Here is a 24,788-nt window from a genome sequence, read left to right as displayed (position 1 = left end):
ACCATTTTGCAGTTCTCGATTCTTATTAAATCAGGGAGGATCGGTATTGCTACGAAAATTCAGGATTTTCTTTGCGAGTTTAACTTATATATATCGATGTAATTTTTTTTTTATATTATCGGGTTATTTAAAAAAAATTATATATAACCCTTAAAGAATGAAATCTTAAAAATTAGACAAATTACTTGTTAAAACAGGTAATATAGAATTTTACATCCTTGTGAATCGGACAAACTCTTATTTGCTCAATTGATAACTTGGGAGATCAATGTTAATATCCAAATAAGTTCTAGGACCAAAGTTAACATCCAACAAACACCAAAATATTATAATTTCGACCCTATCTTCTTTTCCAACTCTCCAAAACACCCCCAAAACAAAATTTCCTCAATTTCCCTACACCATCAAGATTCTTTCTTCCTTAGGCTGCTGCAAAATAAGCTTTAACCTGAAGCAAAAATCGGCATAGCCATGGCCATGAATTCTTTTTTTCATAAAACTACAAAAACCAATACATATTTTTCTTTAATGAAGGACACTAAGAGAAGCTTTAATTCTTTTTCCACAAGTTTCAACTCAAAACCTTTCACATCCCCATATCAAGGTAACCCTACATTATAAAGTTGGTATTTTTAATGCCTTTTAGTTGATTTTCATTGGGTAATTTTATCAAACATGTGTTGCTTCTGTTTATTAATGCTTCTTATATCTGTATATGGGAGTTGGAATATTAAGTTATGTAGTTGAAGTGTATCAATTGTTTTAAGAATCGGGTATTTTAGGTAAATATGCATTTGTTTTAGGCCGTTATGTCACTCGGGTAATCCCTTGTTATGCCTTTGTTGATCTATATAGGCGATACATATTAGTTGAGAATATGTTTTAGACTTTAACACTTTTACTGGAGTGGTTTCTAGGAGTGGTTTAGCTTTTCATAGATTTACCGTTTAGAAAATATACAGATCTTCTAATAGTTTTTATTTATATTTTGCATAATATAGGCATGAGATGAGTTTAAATGGAGTAACTTGGTTAGAAAAGGGGCAGCCCGATGCACAAAGCATCCTGCATTCACGCAGGGTCTGGGAAAGGGCCGCACCCTAAGGGGTGTGATGTAGACAGCGTACCCTAATACAAGCATTAGTGTTCTATGTTAAAAACATAAAAAGAAGACCTTTGTTCAAGAATAATTTCGGACTTAAAAAATGCAAATGCCAAGGAGTGATTCAACTTTGTCAGTTATTTTTCACAAGAGAAGCCAGTAGTCCTGCTGATTCTACTTAGGTGTTTGTTTGAGACCAACAGTGGGAGATTTGTGAATCACATCTTTACGCCCAATTCAGCATTTGAAACCCTGCTTTTTTAGTTTTTTTGTATCTTGCTCTACGCGGTCTGTCAACGCCACCCGAGTTCTAATGACAAGTTATACTGTATCTAGTGTAGCAATTGATTGTTAATACTTAGGACAAATACGTCTGAAACAAGAATCCGCACAGCTACTTTTGCACATAACAGTAAACAGTAAATGCCAACTTGAATCGTTAAATCATGAGTTCACGTATTCTTGACATTACACAGGACAATGTTTAAGATGTTTTATAAAGAACAACTTTGTGATTTGTTTTAAGTTCCTCTCATCTTTGTAGTAAGATTGGTTACAACTCCCACTAAAGCTTTTGTTGGCTTCGATGAGATGGTTCGTGGGACACAGCGGAAGTATTTCATGTTAGGTGGGAAAGGAGGGGTTGGGAAGACTAGCTGTGCTGCTTCTCTGGCAGTAAAATTTGCAAATCATGGTCACCCGACTCTTGTTGTTTCAACTGACCCTGCCCACTCCTTGAGTGATTCTTTTGATCAGGTAACTGCTACGTACTTCTCTTATAAAATTGTTCGAAAAGAGGGTAAAAGTTAATGTATTTATTATTTAATAATTTGTGTTTTCTGTAGGATTTGACTGGAGGGGCACTTGTTCCGGTTCAAGGAGTGGATTCTCCATTATATGCACTAGAGGTATATCTCTTTCTTATGATTGTGATGCTGGTACTTAGATCACAGTATCCACTTGTTTAAGACAAATATATCATGTAATAAACTGCTGTTCAAATAGATAAACCCTGAGAAAACAAGGGAAGAGTTCCGTGCTAGAAGCCAACTACAAGGTGGCAGAGGTGTCAAAGATTTTATGGACAGCATGGGTCTCGGAATGCTTGCTGAGCAGGTGACAGCACAAGCAAAATGTTTCATTTTTTTTTCTTTTCCAAATAAATCCCTCTCATTTCATTTGGTTTTAACTATGCATGCCTATTCTTGGTTTCTCCTTGTTTCCTACTCCCTCTGTTCCCTTTTACTTTTACAGTTTGCATTTTGCAGTCCCCTTAAGAAATCATTAGTTAAGTGTTTATTTTACTAAATTATCCTTATTAATGGTATTTTGGAAATCTAAATTTGAGTACTGCTACTCCAATTAGTTTGGGAAATAGTTACATAATAATAAGGGTAAAATTGGAAAAATATAATTAATTCTCTCTCGATTTGCTAAGGTGGATAAGTAAAAGGGAATATCTATTTATAGTATACTGATACTGGACAAGTCCACGGGAACTGAGGGAGTACTACACAACTAGCAATTTAACTGTGTCTGATTTAATCATAGATCTTTTAGCAATTCACCATGTATCTGGTTGTTGTTTCAATTGGTAAAGCCTCTGAACTCAACATTACATGTTAAGTTCAGGTTCAAGTTTCTTTCTCTATTGCAGCAGTTGAAATAGCAACTGTTTAAAAAAAGTTCTGATTTTGGCAATTGGCAGTATGATGTTCGCAAGATTCCTTGTGGTATCTGACTCTGCTCTTATTAACTTGTGATAGTTGGGAGAACTAAAACTTGGAGAGCTGTTGGACACTCCTCCACCTGGTCTAGATGAGGCTATTGCAATTTCCAAGGCATGTATAGTAGATGCTGTTTTTAGTATCAATGCTCCACATAAACAACTGTCTTATTGTTGTCTTATTCCAGTCTCTTTGACCATAGAATGGTTCTGCAGGTCATGCAGTTTCTTGAATCAAAAGACTATAGTAGCTTTTCTCGCATAGTTTTTGACACAGCCCCAACGGTGAGTTGAAAGAAATTGGCTTAATTGTAAAACTTGTTCTCTGGGCTTAAAGTTTGCATTTACATGTTGATACTGCAGGGGCACACACTTAGACTACTATCACTTCCAGATTTCTTGGATGCATCAATAGGCAAGATGATGAAGGTAAATACTGTTATGCTACTAGAAGGACATTATAGATTATTTCTTTCATCGAATTGTTTCCATGTTTAAGAATGAGAACTCTCAAGCCGATACGTCTTTCTTCTCCTCTTAACCATAACTTATTCCAGACTTCCAGTGGTTTTAGCATGTTTAAATGTGAGAACGTCTTTCTTCTCCTCTTAACCATAACATATTCCAGTGGTTTTAGCATGTTTAAATGTGAGGCTTTGCGACACTCCTTTCATTTCGAGTTTATCAAGCAAAGTATTACTTTTGGGCACTTCAGCATTATAAGTACTATTTTGTGTGTCACAGCTTAAAAAGAAAATAGCATCAGCAACTTCAGCTTTAAAATCCATGTTCAACAAGGCGGAGACACAAGAAAATGCTGCTGTAAGCATTAAAGTTGCAATACTAGCTTTCCTGCTGTGCTAATTACTTTGCATTGAGCATCATTTCTTTTCACTGCAGAGTGACAAGCTTGAGCAATTAAGGGAGAGGATGGCAAAAGTTCGAGATCTTTTCCGTGATTCAGCAACTACAGAGTTTATCATTGTGATAATCCCCACCGTAATGCGCCAAATTCCTTGTCTTCTTATTTTAACTTAAGAACTAGGCAGCATAAGTTTGCAACAAATCAATTCTCTAACTTTAGCGTCCAATCATAAATAGCATCCCCCAGCTCTTGTAATTTCATTTAATGTGATTCGTGCTCCTTAGAGTTGGGTTGTATTTTACCGGCAAGTCCAATATTATTCATCATATGGAGGCTTCTACATAATATTTTCTCAGGGTTGAAAATATGGATCAAATTAAGTAATGCATATTAGAGAAACTAAAGAATAAAAAAAAAACATTGCTATCATGGCTGTGGAAAGATGTTGGAATTTTGGTGACTTCATTGGTTGAAAAAGGCTGTTTTTTTGACAAGTTCTTGAACTCTTTAACAGTTTTCCTTTTTTTCACTTAATCTTTCATTCAATTACCCAACAAAAAAACCTTCATTTCTTTGTGCATTCATCTTAATCCTCCTATATCACGTGGTGGGAAGATAAGACTGTACAGCTTTCGTTGGGGTCTATCTTGAGATAAGATGAGTGCAGCTAATTGCTGCATAAATATCTTTCTGTGCTGTTCACCTTCTTTTTAGGGCTTTTCATAATACTTGGAGCAATAGATAAGCAATTGCTGCCCTGTGGTATTGTTTATGCTTATTTTTTATTGTCTCAGAGGCCAGTGTCATTTCTACCATATTTGCTTCCCATGTATTATTATCAGGATTTCCTTGCTCAGTTAAACACATTTACCTGTAGTACCTCTAAGTGCTACTTATGCTCAACCAATCAATATGAATTGACCAAAACAGCTATCATGTAGGACAAGCTGTTCTTTGCCAGTGCTTGCAACATCTTTTTGAAAAATTGTTGAGTGACCTCTTTGTGGGAAAAAAAACATTCTGTACAGGTTATGGCGGCAAATGAGTCTTCACGGCTCTGTGCATCCTTGAAGAAGGAAACTGTCCCAGTAAGAAGACTTATTGTCAACCAAGTCCTACCTCCGTCTACATCAGACTGCAAGTTCTGTGTGATGAGAAGAAAGGTAACAGTTGGCTCTTCAAATATTTAGCCTAGTGAAAAATATTCTGATTCATCCCATATCTCGAATTATTTATTGGTTGATTCTGATCCAGATGAATCTCTCTTTTAAGTTTAATCCTTCCCAATTAGACTGCTAAAGGGGAAGTTTTTTCGTGAAGTATTAACCTAATTTTTTTTTTCCTTCTAAAAAATGTATTAACCTAAGTTAGATGAAAGATACCCAGTCCACAGGATTTACAGCAGATTCCCTTGCATTTCTTTTTTGCATCACTTGGAAGGCGGTGAAGCTATTAAAGGAAGCTGAGCTAGGTGTCCGAATTTCTAATTGGGAATAAATTTCTTTTGAATCATTTATTTGTGTCAAACCATTGATATATCTCAATTATTGAGCAAAAAAGATGTAACTCTTGAAAACTAATTTTAATAAGGCCCTGTAGATACACCTTTTAGGAGAAGTTATGCAAGAAGGCATGGATGTCCTGAATGTACACTTCCACAATGTGTATGTTTCGTAGTTCCAAGATGTCCTTTTCAAGGAGGTTTTAGGGGAAACACATTGGTTCTGATGTCTTCAGCTTTATGGAGATGCTAACTGTTTCATAACTTGTCGTATGGTGGGTTGCGCCAAGTTTTTTCCACGTGTCACATTATCCTTTGATTTCTGCATCTGCAACTTTTAACAAACTTTGCACGAGAAAAGGTACTCATGACCAAACCAATACATCATAAATCACGCATGCTTTTTGTTTCATTACAGGGCACTGAGAGCTACTATATGTTATAACAGAAATAGGATGTCAGATTAGAGATTCACAAATGAAAATGCACTTGGCGTTGATAAAAGAAGTGGCATTAATTCTTTTAACTTGAATCCAAATAATATGAATGTTGATATAGATTGGTTTGATGTTTTATGCTGTTACATAGAGAGTATAAGACGAGAAGATATAGAAGAGAAAAATTACTAGGATTTCTGGGTATCTTCTCTATCTCTCATGGGAAGTTATTCTGTCTTATGGTACCTTTCCTGATGTAAATTGCAGTCATTCAACAAATGGCCCAAATTTATCTGTCATTTAAGGGGTTTATATCATGACAAGATGTCAAAACAAACCAATCTAATCCTCTACATCTTATATTCTAATCTTTTAAGTGCAAATTCAAGACCTTGAAACTTTTAGCTTAACTTAGAAACTGCATTATACTGTGAATCTCTAATTTCCCTGAACTTATCTTGCATAGTTTTGCTGATGTTACAGTTGTTTTATACGTTACAGGATCAGATGCGTGCCCTTGATATGATCACTAAAGATCCAGAGTTAGCAAGTTTAAAGTTAATCCAAGCACCATTGGTTGACGTGGAGATAAGGGGCGTCGCTGGACTAAAATTCTTTGGGGATATGGTTTGGAAATAAATTTTGTTCCAAAAGTTGATGTATTTTACCAGATATTCAGCATTCTAGTTATAGTTTTCTGAGCATGTTAGGAGTGTGATTATATCCTTCATTCTTTTTTGGTTAGGGGTAGGGGATAGGGGTAGGAGGAGGTTATAGATAGGCTTCATCATCACTCTAACTAGGCATTTTACCAGGGAAACACAAATTCTGTTTCAGCGAGGCAACGATAGTTAAAAGTTTTGTGCTGATATTTATGATGTTTGGTTGACTGGAAAATTATTATTTCTTTGGCGGCAGATCTCTTTGATAGTTCAACCGTTATCATCCCGTTTTGACTCAACTATTCGATTGTATGGCTTTTGATACATTGCATGAATATGAAGAGAAATCATTAGTATCCAATTTCTTTTGCTTTGTGAAGCATTTTTCACTATATTTGCTTATCCAAAAAAAAACATGCAAAATTTTTGTGCATGCACAAATGGGTATAATGACTGTTGGAGCTTTTGGGGGGGGGGGGGTGTGGAGTCGAGGTCAACAAGTTGGTAAAAAATACTGGCTACTCAAAACTGAATTTATGCTGTCAACAAGTTGGCATTTATCACATTTGGCTGCATAGCCATTTCCATAATATGATATTTTCTATCTTGATCTACATCATCTTTTGGGTACATCCTCAAATTCTGAAGTGTATTCTCAGTCATATCTTTGACAACTTCACAAAGATGAGACGACATTCTCGGTATTTCTCTTGATGGTTATAGGCTTATAGCTACATCATGAGGCTCGGGAAGCAGGTAGCATCAATCTCCAACAGAAACCACTACCAGCACATAAGTTGCCCTTGTTTTCTTTTTCCAAACAAAGAATGATACATCTAACCTTTTTAATACTCTGGCTGCCATATACAGTTTGTTTTGAGTAAATTACACTTTTGGCAAGAATCATATCAAGGTTATGTACTATAATTTTCACAAGGGACCCAACTTTGAAGAGGCTTCCCAACATTTTCAACATGGTGCGAGCCTGTAAGCTGGTATTCTCGTTTGTGCTAGTAGTAGTGTGCCGAGCGATGAAGCAAGAGAGCAACTACATAAGACTTATTTTTTCTGGAAAGTTACCAAAAGAAAAAATGCTACGCAACGACTGATAACACCAAGGAGGAGGAGTGATATTAAGGAAGGATACCAATGATCAAGTGCATAGCCCTTTTGCTTTAGTGCACCACATCTTGTGATCAGCCACACTCCAGAGTACCTAAAATCCGCGAAAACAAAAAGCAAGAGGAAAAAAAAGAAAGAAATTAAAATCTTCCCTGGAATGAATAGATCAACATATGGAGACTTGTTAAATGCCTGATATCAGGTGCATATTGCTGATGATTTACTAATACTCTAACTTTCAGCTAGTATTAGTTAGCAAGGTAGTTAAAATGCAAGAAAAAGTTAGGTATAATGGGATTATGGGAGAAGGATACAGCAAACCTTTTAGCATTTGCAATTATAAATGCTTCCATAGCCCACTTTGTATAGCAATAATCTCCTATTTTCCCCATTATTGAGCTACTGTCCTGCCTTGCAACTAGGGTCAAAACAACTGGTAGCAACACCGACAACTGAAACACAAATTAGCTTGTTAGTAAAGAATCATGGCAATATAGGATAATGGCATAGAGATGAAATGTATTTCACAATCAAAGTTCCAATAGTACACACCAGTTGAGCTTGACCAGGGTTGAAGTAGATGGCAAGTGCATACGCTATCCCAGTAACACAATATACAACACAAAGCAAGACGATATAATTATCCAAAATCGAAGATCTTGGATTATTGAAGAAGTAGAACATTGATAGATAAACTGCAGGCTTTATGGTTGTGCTGATATGGTCAATGGTATCCTTAGCCATAAAGTATGCCAAACTGCTCATGCCACATGCACTCTCTCTCCAGTAGTGTAATTTATCTAGAGAAAATGATCTCAATGCCGAAATTTTGGTGAGAAGAGCTGGAAAAAAATTTAGGAAAGATTAGAACTAAGGGAAAGTAAAAAGTTAATGAAGATATATGAGAACTGCCAATAATAAAATTTTCATATAAAAACCATCAAACGATAAGGTATCAAAATCCATTTTTTCTGACACCTCGACAGTTTTCTATACAGTAAATGCCACTGTTTCAAGGTAAAATTCACCATGCCAAATCCATGATTCAAATTCTCGGTCTAAACTTTAAACCTACATTTCCAAGAGAATTTCTGGGCTGGGTGTGAAAAATGTTGTAACTTCTCTTTTACTCTCTAACTTCTGCAATCTGTTGTACTATCTCCTTTTCTGAGATGCTTTGTTTATTTGAGATTTATTATTTCTTACTACAGGTAAGCAATAAAGAATGGTTATTAACAGTAAGGAGGTTCAAAAACAAAAACTGCAATTAATTTCTTTATTTAACTTTAAAACACTTTGTCAGTTCATGGCAGAAAGTTTTACACTACACATGCACAGTATGCTAATTTAGATCAGCGAACCTCATTATCTGTAAAAAGATTTACAAAATGATGAACTGCATGAAATAAATCATGATTTTATTTTAGCACGTTTCGGGAACAGAGTTCAAAATATGATTAAGTTTGCAAATGAAAAATAATCAACTGCCTTTAAGTAATTAATTCTCCTTAATAAAGATGAAAAAACTTTAAGTATATACACTGTTCCAAGGTTTTGAACTTACGAACTGCAATGACGGTGTAAAGGTACCCCATAGTTCCGAAGGTTTCATCGCTCACTTCAGCAAGTGTTCCCAAACAGATTCCAGCAAGTAATAGAATAAGAAAATCAACTGCTTGCATCCTGGCTTCTCGCAATCGCTGCTTGCCGACTCTGACAGTATGCAGTATCATAGATGCCAATGTCAGAACAAATGCAAACTCAAAACATTTGTACATCACATAAACGAACTGGTACACGTATTTGAATATAGGACAGAAAGCACAAGATAAACAAACACAAGCACACAGACATCTTAAACAATAATTAGACGGTATACGACGGAAAAAGAGAGAAACTTATAAATACATACATACATACACACACACACATGCATCTTGAATGATAATTAGAAGTTATACAACTGAAAAGGAGAGAAATTTATCATTACCTTCCAAGGAAATACTTATATTGGAACAATATGCCAGGGGTTTTCCGATTGGACAAGTCCTTCCATGCCAAAAAGTTGTATCGCATGCGGTCTTTCTTTTGTTCAACGTTGGATTTGACCTCTGACCACAGGTCTCCCGTAAAAGATTGATCGGAGGTAGCAGTTGCAGGACTTGCTCCATCAGCTGAATTTTCTCCAACCGAAGATGCTCTTGAACCAGAAGAATCTAGCATGTCTGGTGGTACGGGGTAACCATTATGAAGCATCCATCTGAGAGGAAGATCTTTATAGTTCACTGCTGTGCTCGGAAGTTTAACAATTCCTTCTAAAATGTCGATGAAGTGATCAGGAGGGTTAACACGATCAGGTACAATTATTCCAATGCCTGCAAAGTACTCTTCAACTGTTTTCACTGGTCCATGATATACTGTAAGGCCACCCTTGGCGAGAAGTATCAAATCGTCAAACATCCTGAACAAAGTATAGCTGCAAAAGGAAGTGATTACTGAGATAGGGATGGTAAGGTCCGGTTGGAAAATATATATGTTTCCTTAATTTATTACATAGAACCAAAAGGAAACTTTGTCAAACCATCCCAGTTGTGGTGGTTTTCTTCCATGCCGGTTTGGTTTAGCTAATCATTGGTACAATTCTTTCTTCTGAAAATCCTCTCCTAAGGTTCGAATTTGATTCACAAGTTTCGTCAACTTGTTTGAGTAATTTTTTTAGACCCTCAGTTTTCTCCATTCGTAAGTTCTCTACTTGCCTCTTTAGGTAATGGTATTCATATTTGTCTTTTCTGACTCTTGATATATATTAAATAATAAACAGAATTAATTGACTAGATAAGGTTTTTAGTATGAGCTTCCTAAAAACTCAATTGATGAGATAACATTTTTGGAAGACCAACAGTAGCAAAAATGGTGAAGCATAAAAATATTCACGGCCTTCAGAATGATTTAGCATTTTTTTCAAAAGCTTGCTTATCAAAATAATAATAATAACAAAATATATTTTCCACAGGCTTGAATAACTATTTCAGCGTTTAGTTACACATTTAAGAAGACAGATCCAACTCGCTGAAATGTAGAACCCCCAAGAGCCACTAGTTGCAGCGTTAGTTACACATTTAAGAAGGCATATCCAACTTGCTGAAATGTAGAACCCCCAAGAGCCACTAGTTGCAGCTTAGCTTAAGAACTATATGAATATCACACTTCACTAGCTACATGTTGGCCCAATTAGTCCATAAGAACATCGAGCATTTAATTTGATTTTCATCACTGTAGTTCAGAATTAAAGTAATTTGGAAGCCATCATTATGCTGGACGAAAAACTACTTAAATTTATATGGATATAATTCCACATGTTTTATGATTGCAATTCGTTCAATGAGTGTGAGGCGATAAACACAAAGATACTGCAATAGATAAAAGTCAATATGATAACCACCAGGGAATGCGGAAGAATAGAGTAAGACCAAAGAGTTGAGACTATCATTCGCAACATCACCTTGGTTGGTGCACCACCATGCATATATTAACTCCTTCAAGAGCTTCACGACGGAGTGCTCTAAGCAACAATTGAGATGAAGAGCTATCCAAACCAGAAGTGGGTTCATCTAAGATTAATAAAGAAGGTTCCATAACCATTTCCAGCCCAACATTTACTCTCTTCCTTTGACCCCCAGAGATGCCTCGCTTCTCCACTGTCCCCACAAGAGAATCTCTCACGGGCTGCAATCCCAAGGACTCTATCACTCTTTCAACAACTAAAACCTTTTCTGGTTTAGGCAAATCAGCTGCCAATCTGGAAGAGTGATTCAATAAAGAAGAGCAGTCAAGCGCCAGATGAATATAGTATCAAAAACAGCAATGCTAAAAGTAAAAGCAGTAGCGAAAAGCAAAACTAACTTCCTTTTGGATAATATAAGCTGGTCATATCTCTGCCTAGTTTGTGTTTAACAACAATAGAAGGGACATAGAATTCTCACAATAATACTTTGAAATGTTATATGAATGCATAGATTCAGACTAACAGAAGTATGACAGAATACCTGCACCGAGCACTAAACCAAAGATTCTCCTCCACTGTTAAATTTCCGTGTACTATGTCATCTTGAGGTACAAAGCCAATAATTTTCTTGTATGACTGCATTGGTTCGGGCTTCCCATTTATGAGAATCACACCAGTCGTGGTACACCCAGCAGCCTTACCAGTCAATGCAGACAGAAACGTTGTCTTCCCAGCACCTGATGGACCCATAACAGCAGAAACACGGCCAGGTGATAATTTCCCTGTTACGCACCTCAATAAATGCTTGTTTTTCCCCTTCAAAGTAAGTGTCAAATCTTTGAAACACACCTCAATGGGAGGTCTAGTTCTAATCTCAATCTCACTTGCCATTGAGATTACACCAGAAAAGGTCAAATTCTTATTCTGCTCCTGCAGAGCTTTTTCTTTCTCAATTTGACCATATGCATATTTAAATATTTGACTCTTGGTATGCAACTGTTTAGCCTTAGGCTTTTTCATATTTTTGTCCACAACCTGCTCAGGCGTTTGCATATTTTTGTCCCCAATCTCAATATTGAAACCGTCATGACTATCAGGATTTTCTTCAAGCTCTTGAACCATCTTTGTGAGGTTGGTTTGCTTTTTAGCTTTGGCATGAGACATACCTAAGGGCAATGGGGGTAAGGCAGCTTCTGAACGAGACCTAGCGTGACTGGGGGCCTTATGCGGGTCCTGTTGACTTACAAATTTTTTTCGGGAGAATGTCCTTGACAATTGAGATTGTAGACCAGTTGCATGCTTGCGAGCAATCTCTTTAGCAGATTTCCATTTCTCACGTGCTTGTACGGTCTCCCTTGCACTTTTTGCTGCACGTTCCCTGGACTTTGCTTGTTTTTTCTCTCTGCTGCTCAGCACTTGGCCAGAACAGTTGTATATAATGAGAAGTATAAGTGTGATTGCACCCTATTAGAAATGGAGAGGCCAGTTACATGTCGCAACCTGTGTGAAATCTAAATCTTATCTCAACTAGGTAATAAAATAAGCATGTTCGAGGCTGAAGCATGACTAGTTTACAGAAGTCATATCTATTAGATAATTAATGCCTCTGAAACACAAAAAACTCAGGACAGATGGAAGTCTTTGCAGATTAAAGGAGACTTGGAAACTGATTACTTAAGAACATGTCATAGTTCAATTAACATATTCATAGAACTTTCACATTTTGAATCTCTAACAGATATCCACTGCAAACATACACATATTTCAGCAAATGCAGCATGGATCTCATTATTACAATGAAACATGAATATCGAATTTGACGTTCATTTTTGATAATTAGTGATGTACAGACTCTTCAGAGATAAAAATTTTGAATTCCTAACGAATTACCGAGGAACCAAAAGCATTTGTTCCCGTCTAATGTATCCATTTGGAACTCCGAGAAATGAAGTTAATTAAATTAGAGAACTTCAAATGAAAAAGAAGAAGCAAGTTATCAGAGAAGCTTTTTGGTTAGTTGCGAGTTGTGACTTGTTACAGATGAAATCCGAAGAAAAGGAAATGTAAGATGTTATATCTTGTGTGATCTGTCCTTATTTTGGGTTCAGCTGCATTATTTATGCAGCCATTACTCCACTATCGTTAAGAAACGAGGAGTAGAAGCTACGTCAAGATGAATCCCTCCCGTTTCCTCCTCCTTTGGTATGGAAATAGCGGGCATTAGCTGAAAGCAGATCTTTTCTTTTGCTGGTTCTATTCTGTTCTTTTTGGCATGCATTTCTCACTTTCCTTCTCCCATTTCAAGCCTAAAAAATTAAGACATGCATGGCCATACTAACTAACAACCCAAGAGCATTATTTCAAAAGTAGAAATTTTTACAGATAATTAATATTTCTACAGCCTAGGAGTGAGGAGACGACTTACAAAAAACATAATACCATAAGCTGTGATATTTTGATTTGCTGTCTGTGATTCACAAATAGCCAATTTATAGCAGCCTGCATGTCCATAATAATGATGATGGCAATGTTCAGACCAGAAAATATTTTGACAAATAGAAATTGAGAAGTACATGCAATGAGTTCTTACTTAATATAACTTTTCATCTTGTGGTATTATCTTCAAGTTACAAGTAACACATACTCTGTAGCATGACAACTACAAGATGTCTCATCTCAGCAAAACGAATTCAAAGAAATCTTTCTCTTAGTAGAGAAGAACGTCAGGCACATCCCACCACCAAAATAATAATCTTGGTAAGGTGGATGTCCAGTATGCACATATCTTGATATGTCCTGCTAATTTCTAGCAAAAGTTATTGGATATCCATCTTATATATTTTAACAGTACTAGTAGCCTAGGCAAAAAAGATAATAGGATATGACAGCATGCCGAATTTGCGTCCTAGTATTCTCTTTTGGATTTCACTTTGAATTGTAAGCTGCTAAGACACTCTGCGGAGATTTTTGTGCGTGTCTGTGTTTTTCTTTTTCCTTTTGTAGTTTGCTTTAGAAGTATGGTACAAGTTAGACAACAGAACCAAAGAGGAATTTTTACTAGTACTATATATCTGGAATGATCGAAGTTAAGCCATGATTAAAATTTTATTGAAAAGTCAAGAATAAGAAATAAAGCAACACAGAACGCGGTACAGAGAAAAAACAGACTGTCACATGAGATGAGGACTTACTTGCTTGAGATGTAGAACCAGCTCTACAATAATGGCTGAAAAAAAGGTAAACAGACAGTATGATAAGTGAATGGATTAACATGAGCTTCTAATATGAGCAAAAAAATCCACCAAGTTAAACAGAAGTAGCATTTCGCTATTTGCTGCCTAAACCAGCAGGGGAAAAAGAGAAAGCACGCTAAGATACATGTTTTCCGGTTTTGGGATAAATATAAATACCCTTTAGTGCAAGGAATCTTCTCGGTAGTAGTTGGACAGTAAAATCCCGCTGAACAAAATAGTTCAGTAGTACTCACAAAATCACCCCAGACATCTGCTCCACCACAACTATGATTTGACTGTCCCGGAGGAGGTTGATAACGATACCTTCATATGTTGAGGCAGGCAATATCAGTTGAAGGATGCAAAAAATTCTGGTCAAGTAAGAATAATTAAGTAGAACTCCAAAAGATGTATGAAACTTACGGGTCACATGCGCCAGTATCGTTATTGAGTTTTGAAAGAGGACAATACGCGCCTAATGGGCAAGCTTCAACCGGAAAACAGGAAAATGAAAACAAACATAAATTTGTGATTGTTTATTTAGAGAAGCAGATTCATCACTTCACAAAAAGAAATCACCTCAAGATAAAATAAAATAAAATAAAATAAAATAAAAAGAAACCAGTATGTCCTTGTTCGCTATCCGAAGTAGATACGAAAGCTCAATCAATTTAGACCAAACATCATTTCAGAGTTTCTTAATATCAAGACATGGTGTTTTCAAACATTTCAGAATTGCTTAATACAAATGACTATAAGCTAATATACTTGTAGATACTTACGTATCATGCAGGTGAGACCACGAGGACAGAAGAAACCTTCACAACAAGGTTGACAATCAAGAATTCTAGGTGGCATTTCCTTTGAATTTTTAAGGTCAACCTGCATGTCTTTTCCAACACTACAAGCCCATCCTGGCTCACATCCAGAAGCCCATGATACTAGATTACAATTCTTGTTAGGTTTCAGGTTTCCTCTTCCAGCGCCTTGCGTTAAAAGTTGAGAATAGAACTTTACCTCTGCTGCTGTACACAACCGCTTTATTACATCACCTATTGGACCAACAAAGACATTGTGAATATGAAAATAAAGACAATATAGAACAATCCATGCCATTGGAAATAGAAGGAACTAGATATTATATGCTGTACTTGTGGAATTACTATTGATCACCACAAAAGTGAACTTGCTATTCAAACGTTTACCAACCAAAAAACTCATATTATTAGCTTATCAGAAGAAGTAAGCCCACATACTACATCTTTTCACAAGTTTCTGAATTTTAACTGATGCACATCTTATAGAATATCATGAACTAGACCAGCAGGCTTCAAACTAGAAAAGATACAACCTCAGAGAATCTTATTCAGCAAATTAGTACCTTTTGTCTGTCTAATACATGCTGTCAAAAAATCTGTGTTGTCTGTAAAATTAAAAGCCGCGTTCCACTCAGCATCCCTACAACACGATCAGAATTTATCAACTGAAAATTAGCTGCTTTCAAAGTTCTATAGATGAATTGTCAAGCCAAACACTTAACAACCAAAGTGAAATACGATTTAGGAAAAGCTTTCGAAAATTGACTTAATGACATAGGAATTGAAGAATGTGCCTTTTTCTAAAGCAACACAAAAAACATTTTCCGAGACATATATTCTATTATGACACGATTTAAGATAAAGTACTACTAAGATAGTAAGAGCACGAACACCAAGATTTACAACAGTATCGGTAAGAATAGGGTTTGAGAGTCCACACTATGTTCATCGTATCATATGCATCAAATCCTAATCAGATTAGGTTGACTTTTTTTATGACAGTTTTGTATGTAACTATTTTCCTAGGCACCTGCTACCTCCCACCAGTTGTACCAAGTAGCTCTATCCACCAAAGGCTTGAATAGATGAGAAGAAATCACCCAATATTTTTTGTCTAGCTAGGATTTGAACCGTTCTCCTCCCACTTCATTGACCACTAGACCACACCGTTCGATGCAGTTATGTTTGACTATGAGAATCTTCACTATACATGTCACTCTATTTAAACCCATCACAATCCAATATTCAATAATTTAGGTTTACTAAAATTAAAAATTATCTACATATTCAAGTAACATAACAAATTATAACTAGATTATAAAACTCCTAATGAACATTACACCTAAAGTAAGTCTACTACAGCCATGCTCATTAATTGAACTAATACGCTTGCAGTTCCTACTTCCTAATCTAAACAGTTTCACAATACATTGAATTGATTAAAAAAACTAGTTTAAGTTATATATACTGTTAGTGTAAAGAATTTTTGTCACTATCAGGTAACCTAAAAGATATCCCTAAAGGAATAAGCCTCCATAAGAAGTGGGATTTGTATTCTTATAAATAGAGCATATTGCCTGCTATAGACCCTAATAGTTAAACGCCACCTGGTAGTGTAAGAGATTCTTTACAAAAAAAAAAAAAAAAATGCATGAAGAGAAAAATTATAGAAAATGACTTACACATCTTCGATGCAAAACCCCAATTCCTTGGTTACGCCAGGGTCAAACAAGGAGGTGAAATTGCTGAAACTGCTATAAAGGACCTGGGTCAAGAGCTGAGCCGACCCGGAGTTACCGGTCTGCTGTGCTGTCGCGATGTGATTCGTCGAGATGATGCAAAGCAAAAATTTGGCAAGCAAGGCATTGTATTTCTGCCATTTTTGTCTGCGCATTTTCATCAAAGACCATCACAATGGATGGATATTTCAGGTGATATATGGTAAGATTTGGTTTATGAAAACGGAGAGAAAACTAGGGTTTGGATTTGGGGAAAGGAAAGTGGAAGAAGGAGAATGGTGATTTCTCGGAGGGAAGAAATGGCGGGGAGGGGAAATAGGAGAAGAGGAGAGAGATGTCATGATTTTGTATTATTGACCGTTAGATTAAGCAACGGTATTTCAAACAATGTGAAAATATATAATCTGTGACATAGTTTTCAGTCATACCAATGACGAAATTATGCAATCATTTTTAATTAATTTTTCAGCTCTCCAAGATTTTAATACAGTCATTATAAGTAGAATTCTAACATTGATTAATAATAGAATGCGTAAAGAGAAGGTTCATGTGAACCCATAATTTTCTACGCGAAATAAAAATTTCTGAATAAAAACTGATTAAAACTGCAATAAATAACACGTCTGAACCCATAAGCTTAAAAATATAATAGTTACAATATTAAGAGGCTTAAATGTTGAACCCATAAATTTTAAATTTTGGATTTGTTTCCGACTCTCTTGGAGCATTTGCATATATACCCATTTTTGGGGTAACCATTGAATTTATACCTGCATTGCATAAAAATTTACAAAGTATACCCGCTCGGGTCTGAAGTAATTCAATCTCTTCAATGTAACTTCAGAAAACAAATCTTAAGTTTTCCTATTTTTCAACTGCAACTTTAAAAATTCAAATCTTAAGTAGTTCAAGCTCTTCAAAGTAACTTCAGATTTCAGTATGAAGTTCTTCTATCTTTTAATTGCAACTTTAGAAATTCAAAGTTTAAGCAGTTCAATTTTTCAATACTACTTCAAATAACTTCAGATTCAAAATCTGGAATTTTAAGTAGTTCAATTTTTTAATACAACTTTATATTCAAAATCTGAAGTTCTGAAACATAAACTTGTTTTTTGAATTTCTAACAATCCAACACATGATTCAACACTCAAATCTACTCCAAATTAATGAGCTCAAATTTGAAACATAACTTTCAATATCATAAAGAACAAATCTCATTCATCAAATTGTTAAAACAACAACAAATTTAACAAATTCATTTTGTAACTAAGAAAAAGAAGAAGAAACCCGAAACACAAGGAAGAAGAAAGCAGCAGTGAAGAAAAAGAGAAGTTACTAAAATGAGGTGACAGTTAAACTTTTTTTTAAAAGTGGGTATAGATTCGATCGATGGCGTAAAACTGGTTTCCACATAAAAATTTAGCGATTCTCTTGACGTTTACTTGTAATATGAAAAAAATATTTCATTAGATTAGTAAGTAACACATAATTTTCCCATTTTTTTTTCTAATAATTCATGAAAAGCTTTGTATATTCACCCTTCCACTTCATCCCTGTTCTTGTTTTTGTTTTGTTTGAACCAAAATTTTAGGGGCTTTTGAATTTGGGGCAAATTTCATAAACCAAATTTGCTACTTAATGAACTGTTGGTCCCTTTATATGACTTCAACAAATTTCATTTTGCTAAAGATCTCAAACTAAATTAATGGTATCTCATAAATTTTAGAGTATTTTACAAGATCGGACTACTCTTTGGCATATGTTCTCTCATTCCTTTAGTTGGGAACCAAATTCTATTATATATTCCCAACTTCTATTTTATATATATATATATATATATATATATATATATATATATATATATATATATATATATATATATATATGAAGAAGAGTTTTAACTATGAAGATGAGAATTAGCCCCGACTTAAAATGCTAGCATACCAAAAGGTATTTTCTGGGGTAGCCTAGAGGCTGGGCATAGCCAAAAATGTATCAAGGCGCATTAAGATATATATATATACATACATATATATATATATATATATATATATATATATATATATATATATATATATTATACTATGATCATCAAAATCAAAGTGGAGCATCTTTAGTCTCACTGACATAGGTTTTGACCAATATTGTCCCTTATCTTTGAGGGTAAGTCTATTTTGGTCCCTCAAATATAACCCTGAGCATATTTAGTCCCTTAAGTATGCTAAAGTGGAGCACCTTTAGTCTCACTGACATAATATGTTCAAAAATTAACGGTGTTACCCAACTCTGATTCATGAAGCAAATCATCTGCTCTGAAGCAAAAGTTGCCTCTTTTTTTATTGGATAACGCAAATTATCACTTTAATTATCCTGGAGGGCGCAAGTCAAGAGTATTATTGTTGGACCGGCGAAGATACTACTTGTCACGCCCCGAACTTGGGGGGCGAGACCGGCACCCGATGCCTCACCTAACCTAGCGTACCAACTTGCGACTAAGGGACTTTGAACATATAATGTCATAATTTGACCATGGGGCCACATTGCAAGACACTTTGCGAAACAAAATATAAAACTGAATGGAAACTAGCGCTGACTAAACATCAATATAAAGCTTGGCCGACAAGGCCGTCATGACTACTATAGCTGACAAACCAACAAATTATACATACCAGGTGTACAAGCCCAACATACTGCACTAACTGACAGGATATGTCTACAAGCCTCTACTGATGAATGTATTGTGATCGGAACAGGATCCCGATCTACCCATAACATATATACATACATACAGAAAATATACACAAAACCCTAGACCCGACAACTCCGAAGGACGTGAAGCTTACCGATCAGGCTGAACTCGGGAAACACCTACCGAGAAGGTCTACCTGTCTGTCTATCTGAACCTGCACGCATGAAATGCAGCGTCCCCAGAAAAGGGACGTCAGTACGAAATAATGTAACGAGTATGTAAGGCAATAACATAACTGAAAACTGAAACTGAATTGATAATATAATAACTGAAAGTAACTGGTAGTCAAAGATGATCTGGAGATATACTTACCTGCTGATACTGACTCAACTCCTTCAATATAGTAAGTAAAATAAATGTACGGCCTTATAAGGCTCGGTACGTGTAACTGCTCGGTCGTAGTAGGCTCGCTCATAGGCGCTCAGCCATACTAGACTATGTATCTCGGCCATCCTGGGCTCGCTCATAGGCGCTCGGCCATAGTAGGCTCGGTATATAACTTACCATCTGATCAGAGGTTGCCCAATAGGGGTCTGCCCACCGATTATAGCTCGATGGTGGTGAAAATACTGTAATATATATATATACTCAATTGAATATAAAGTCCCGATAAGGAAGAATACTATAACTTCTAAGACTAGGATAATGTGAATAAATTCATGAATACAAACTTCTCTTTATGTCTCGTTGTCAAATATATGTAGTTACGAGATCATGCCATAATGAAGGAAAGGTTTAGCCTTAACATTCCTCATCACAATCTTTCCAATCACCAAGTTGAACTCGCCTCTTCGCACTTTAATCTACAACAACGATAATAATACTATCATTAAGTTACGTAAGGTACAAATATCGCACAACGAACGATAAGCTTATTTTGTATTAAAACGAGGAGCATCTCCCCTATAATCCTTACTTCCTCCAAATTCAAGATAACACCAACAACACAAGAACGCAACAATAGCAACCTATATACATTATTTTCCATCCTTATATACACCACAAAATACTACAAAATAGCCCAACACACCCCAATCTCTTCATACACAAAACGACCACCGTAGTAGTGTCAAACAACCCGAAAATGTTACGACGAGCGATCAGCCCACCACCCTGAATTTATGTGGTGTTTCTCTACATCCTTCCTCCTCTAAAACTCCACAAAATAGTAGTAAAACACGCAGCCCAACAGCAACACAAAATAGTCCGCTACAAGTGAATAACTCGAACTCACGGCTTCTGATCACCGTCCCGTGAGTTCTTACAAATATAGAACGACGTACTCTGCATATACAACAGAAAAAAAATGGATGAAATAGAGCAGTAAACGTACCTTATTTGTTGGATAACTCAGTTCCTATCTTGGTTCTTCAAACTCTAGGCTTTACCTCCAATTAGAACTTGAAAGGGAGAGAAAATCAATTGGTGTTTGTGGGCAATTTTTGGGAGGCTTTTTGCAGAGATTATGTCTGGTTATTTTGCCCTATTATAAGTCTAATATATGAAGGGGATATGCCTTTAAAAAGCCTCTTTGGACGACCCGAACTGACCCATTTTTGGATTCTCGTTTAAGTAAGTAGGTGACAATCTACGCAGTCTCGCAAAAATGCCCATATCTCTCTACTCCGATATCGTATTGACAAACGGTTTAATGCGTTAGAAAATAGACTCATAGATCTTTAATTTGATGGGTGAAACACCATAACTCTAAGTATATTGGGTGAAAATTGCAGTTATATTTGACTCAAAGTTTCAGTAAAACTTATGAATGTAACTTGTGATGATTTTCATCGACTTTTGGTCCACCACTCGCTTGACTTCAAAACATAACACACGACTATCATACGACTAATATAACTCATAACATAACCTCCTTATCATGTTAAACACCCTGGTCTCACCCCAAAAGTACATGCTATAACATTCCCAACTTGTCGACTTTTGACGAAAAATTATTTTCTTCAATTCCTTTAGTTTCTGAACCTTCCAACCCTCTTTGTACTTGTTGTTCATGATCTTCATTATTTTTAACCTCCGAGTTAGCATGATTAACTTACTTTATATATTTTCAAAGATGATCTCATTTTTGGTCCTATATTAGTTTGCTCACGATGCAGTTTTACGTACAAAAATATGGGGTGTAACATCATTTCCCCCTTTGGGAACATTTGTCCTCGAATGTTTACTCTTAGAGACTTTGGAATTTGTTTTTCTAGAGTCTCCTTTGTACACTAGACTATAGCTAACCTGCACGCAGGCAGAAAATATACTATGCATGCCACACATGGCCAATGTCTATAAATAACAACACTTTGCCTCAAAGTCGTAAATCATAAATACTGAAAGCCAGGAAATAAGAGCTTACCTGATGACCTACTAGCCTGAATAGAATTGTGTTGTAGAATCCCATCTCGAGCCATATTTTCAGTTTGAAATAGGTAGGGTTATTTAGACTTCATTTCTTCCTCCGCTTCCCATGTCATCTCTTCCACATTCTTGTTTCTCCATAAAACTTTCACGGAGGCTACCTCCTTATTTCGTAGCTTGCGGATTTGTCGGTCTAGGATGGCAATTGGAATTTCCTCGTATGACAAGTCCTCTGTAATTTGTACATCATCCGTGGGCACCACTCTGGTAGGATCACCAATGCACTTTCGTAGCATAGATACGTGAAAAACCGGATGGACTGACTCCAGTTCTGAGGGTAATTCTAACTCATAAGCTACTTGGCCCACTCTCCGAATGATCCTATAAGGCCCCATATACCGTGGGCTAAGCTTTCCTTTCTTGCCAAACCTTATCACGCCCTTCATAGGGGATACCTTTAAGAATACCTAGTCATTAACCTCGAACTCTAAGTCTCGTCGTCGCATATCAGAATATGACTTCTGATGACTCTGAGCTGTCAACAGTCGCTCCCGGATAAGCTTTACTTTCTCTACGGCCTGCTGAACTAGGTCTGGCCCATGTAACCCAGATTCTCCAACATCAAGCCACCCTATAGGAGATCTGCACTTATGCCCATACAAAGCCTCGTACGGAGCCATCTGGATACTGGAGTGGTAACTGTTATTATATGCAAACTCAACAAGAGGTAGATGTTCATCCCAACTTCTTTTAAAATCCAACACACATGCTCGTAACATATCCTCGAGCGTCTGAATTATGCGCTCGGCTTGTCCATCAGTCTGTGGATGAAAAGTTGTGCTGAGATTCACCCGAGTCCCTAGACCTCTCTGAAATGACCTCCAAAAATGTGTTGTAAACTGGGACCTACAGTCAAATATAATGGATACCGGTACTCCGTGTATCCGCACTATCTTCTTAATATATAACTTTGCATAATCTTTTGATGTATATGTAGATCTGACCGGTAGAAAATGAGCTGATTTTGTGAGCCTATCGACTATCACCCATATAGAATCAAACTTACGATGAGAACGAGGTAAACCCGTGACAAAGTCCATGTTTATCGCCTCCCATTTTCATGTCGGGATCTCTATAGTCTGTATTAGCCCTCCGGGCTTCTGATGCTCTATCTTCACCTGCTGGCAACTAGCACACTGGGTGACAAACTCAGCGATGTTCTTCTTCATATCGCTCCACCAGTACACATCCTTAATGTCATGATACATCTTCGTCGACCCAGGATGAATGGAGTACCACGAATAATGTGCCTCTGACATAATCATGTCTCGTAGCCCTGCTACATCTGGAACACACAGACGACCCCTGTATATGAGAACCCCATCTCCCTTGAGCTCTAACAACGACTTCTTCTACTACAGAACTCGCTCTCTCAACTCGACCAACTCTGGGTCCTCGTACTTCCTTTCCTTGACTTCAGCTATGAGAGATGATTTTGCAGTGTTTTGGAGTACAACTCCACCATCGTCGGAATCTACTAACCGAACCCCCAAACAAGCCAAATGATGAATCTCTCTAGGTAATTGTTTTTTCTCGGCCTCTACATGTGCTAAGCTACCCATAGATCGGCGACTTAACGCATCTGCTACAACATTAGCTTTTCCTGGATGGTAGAGAATGTTAACATTGTAATCTTTCAATAACTCAAGTCATCGCCTCTGTCACAAATTCAACTCTTTTTGCTTGAAGATATATTGCAGGCTTTTATGATCTGTAAATACATCAACATGAACACCATATAAATAATATCGCCATATCTTAAGTGCATGGACAACCGCAACTAACTCGAGGTCGTGAGTTGGATAATTTTTCTCGTGCTTCCTTAACTGCCTTGAAGCATACACAATTACCTTCCCATGTTGCATCAAGGCATATCCTAACCCGACACCTGAGGCATCACAATACACGACATAACCCTCTAGAAGTGTTAGAACTGGCGCTGAGGTCAACATGTTCTTAAGCTCTTGGAAACTCCGTTCACAAGCCTCCGTCCACTGAAACATAGTTGATTTCTACGTCAATTTCGTCAATGGTGCCAAAAGGGAAGAAAAACCCTCTATGAACCTCCAGTAGTATCCTGCTAAGCCTAGAAAGCTACGAACCTCTTTCGGAGTGGTAGGTCTAGACCAAGATTTCACGGCCTCAATCTTCTGAGTGTCTACCTTAATACCTTCATCGGATATAATATGCCCCAAGAATGCTACAGACTTCAACCAGAACTCACATTTAGAAAACTTAGCATACAACTTACGATCATAGAGGGTTTGGAGTACCGCACGCAGGTGGTCCATATTCTCACCCTCTGAACTTGAATAAACCAGAATATCATCAATAAATACTATCACGAACAAATCTAAAAATGGCCGGAATAGGATATTCATCAAGTCCATAAATACGGCGGGTGCATTCGTCAACCCAAAAGACATGACAAGGAACTCGAAGTGGCCATATCGGGTCCTGAAGGCTGTCTTCAGAATATCTTTCTCCTGAACTCTGACCTGGTGGTATCCCGACCTCAAATCTATCTTTGAAAACAATCTAGCCCCCTGCAACTGATTAAACAAGTATCTATCCTTGGAAGTAGATACTTATTCTTAATGGTTACCTTATTCAGCTGCCTATAATCGATACACATCCTCAGCGAGCCGTCTTTCTTCCGCACAAATAGTACCGGTGCACCCCAAGGTGAGGTACTGGGCCTGATGAAACCTTTCTCCAGCAAATCTTTTAATTGCTCTTTCAACTCCTTCAATTTGGCAGGTGCCATTCTATACGGAGGGATGGATATTGGTTGAGTTCCTGGAAGCAAATCGATGCTAAAATCAATATCTCGCTCTAGAGGAATACCTAGAAGCTCATCTGGAAACACATCTGCATACTCTTTGACTACGGGAATAGACTG

The 24,788-nt window shown here is 36.8% G+C and overlaps 2 protein-coding genes across 2 annotated transcripts; one reads left to right on the top strand and one right to left on the bottom strand.

The window, feature by feature from the left end:
- Window positions 1–359: 359 nt before the first annotated feature.
- LOC107783285 (ATPase GET3B) lies at window positions 360–6,548 on the top strand. Its single transcript, XM_016604261.2, has 11 exons — window positions 360–604; window positions 1,647–1,858; window positions 1,948–2,010; window positions 2,108–2,218; window positions 2,869–2,943; window positions 3,045–3,113; window positions 3,192–3,257; window positions 3,573–3,650; window positions 3,729–3,827; window positions 4,722–4,856; window positions 6,133–6,548. The coding sequence occupies exons 1-11, from the start codon at window positions 472–474 to the stop codon at window positions 6,268–6,270; spliced, it is 1,179 nt and encodes a 392-aa protein (XP_016459747.1). The 5' UTR covers window positions 360–471; the 3' UTR covers window positions 6,271–6,548.
- A 587-nt stretch (window positions 6,549–7,135) lies between these two features.
- On the bottom strand, window positions 7,136–17,053 carry LOC107783286 (ABC transporter G family member 28). Its single transcript, XM_016604262.2, has 14 exons — window positions 16,654–17,053; window positions 15,535–15,611; window positions 14,936–15,205; window positions 14,577–14,640; window positions 14,331–14,477; window positions 14,112–14,146; window positions 13,346–13,419; window positions 11,462–12,384; window positions 10,918–11,214; window positions 9,406–9,891; window positions 8,980–9,128; window positions 7,968–8,257; window positions 7,737–7,867; window positions 7,136–7,509 (listed from the first exon to the last, which is right to left on the bottom strand). Exons 1-14 carry the CDS (start codon window positions 16,869–16,871, stop codon window positions 7,353–7,355), a joined length of 3,318 nt encoding a protein of 1,105 aa, XP_016459748.2. The 5' UTR covers window positions 16,872–17,053; the 3' UTR covers window positions 7,136–7,352.
- Between the last annotated feature and the right edge of the window lie 7,735 nt (window positions 17,054–24,788).

This window comes from Nicotiana tabacum, chromosome 9 (genome assembly GCF_000715075.1).
Source record: "Nicotiana tabacum cultivar K326 chromosome 9, ASM71507v2, whole genome shotgun sequence".
In the NCBI taxonomy this organism is placed as follows: domain Eukaryota; kingdom Viridiplantae; phylum Streptophyta; class Magnoliopsida; order Solanales; family Solanaceae; genus Nicotiana; species Nicotiana tabacum.
Note: the sequence above shows the minus strand (reverse complement) of the source record. Positions and strands in the feature narration are given on the sequence as shown.

What these genes read in the sequence shown, in the direction of transcription:
- LOC107783286 (XM_016604262.2), bottom strand. Translation starts at nt 16,871, where the DNA reads ATGAAAATGCGCAGACAAAAATGGCAGAAATACAATGCCTTGCTTGCC. An exon ending in TGGTTTAGTGCTCGGTGCAG is followed by an intron (nt 11,215 to 11,461) that starts GTATTCTGTCAT and finishes TCACTCTTCCAG; the next exon opens with ATTGGCAGCTGATTTGCCTA. An exon ending in TTACACCGTCATTGCAGTTC is followed by an intron (nt 8,258 to 8,979) that starts GTAAGTTCAAAA and finishes ATTTTTTTCCAG; the next exon opens with CTCTTCTCACCAAAATTTCG.
- LOC107783285 (XM_016604261.2), top strand. Translation starts at nt 472, where the DNA reads ATGGCCATGAATTCTTTTTTTCATAAAACTACAAAAACCAATACATAT. An exon ending in TGAGTGATTCTTTTGATCAG is followed by an intron (nt 1,859 to 1,947) that starts GTAACTGCTACG and finishes TGTTTTCTGTAG; the next exon opens with GATTTGACTGGAGGGGCACT. An exon ending in CAATAGGCAAGATGATGAAG is followed by an intron (nt 3,258 to 3,572) that starts GTAAATACTGTT and finishes TGTGTGTCACAG; the next exon opens with CTTAAAAAGAAAATAGCATC.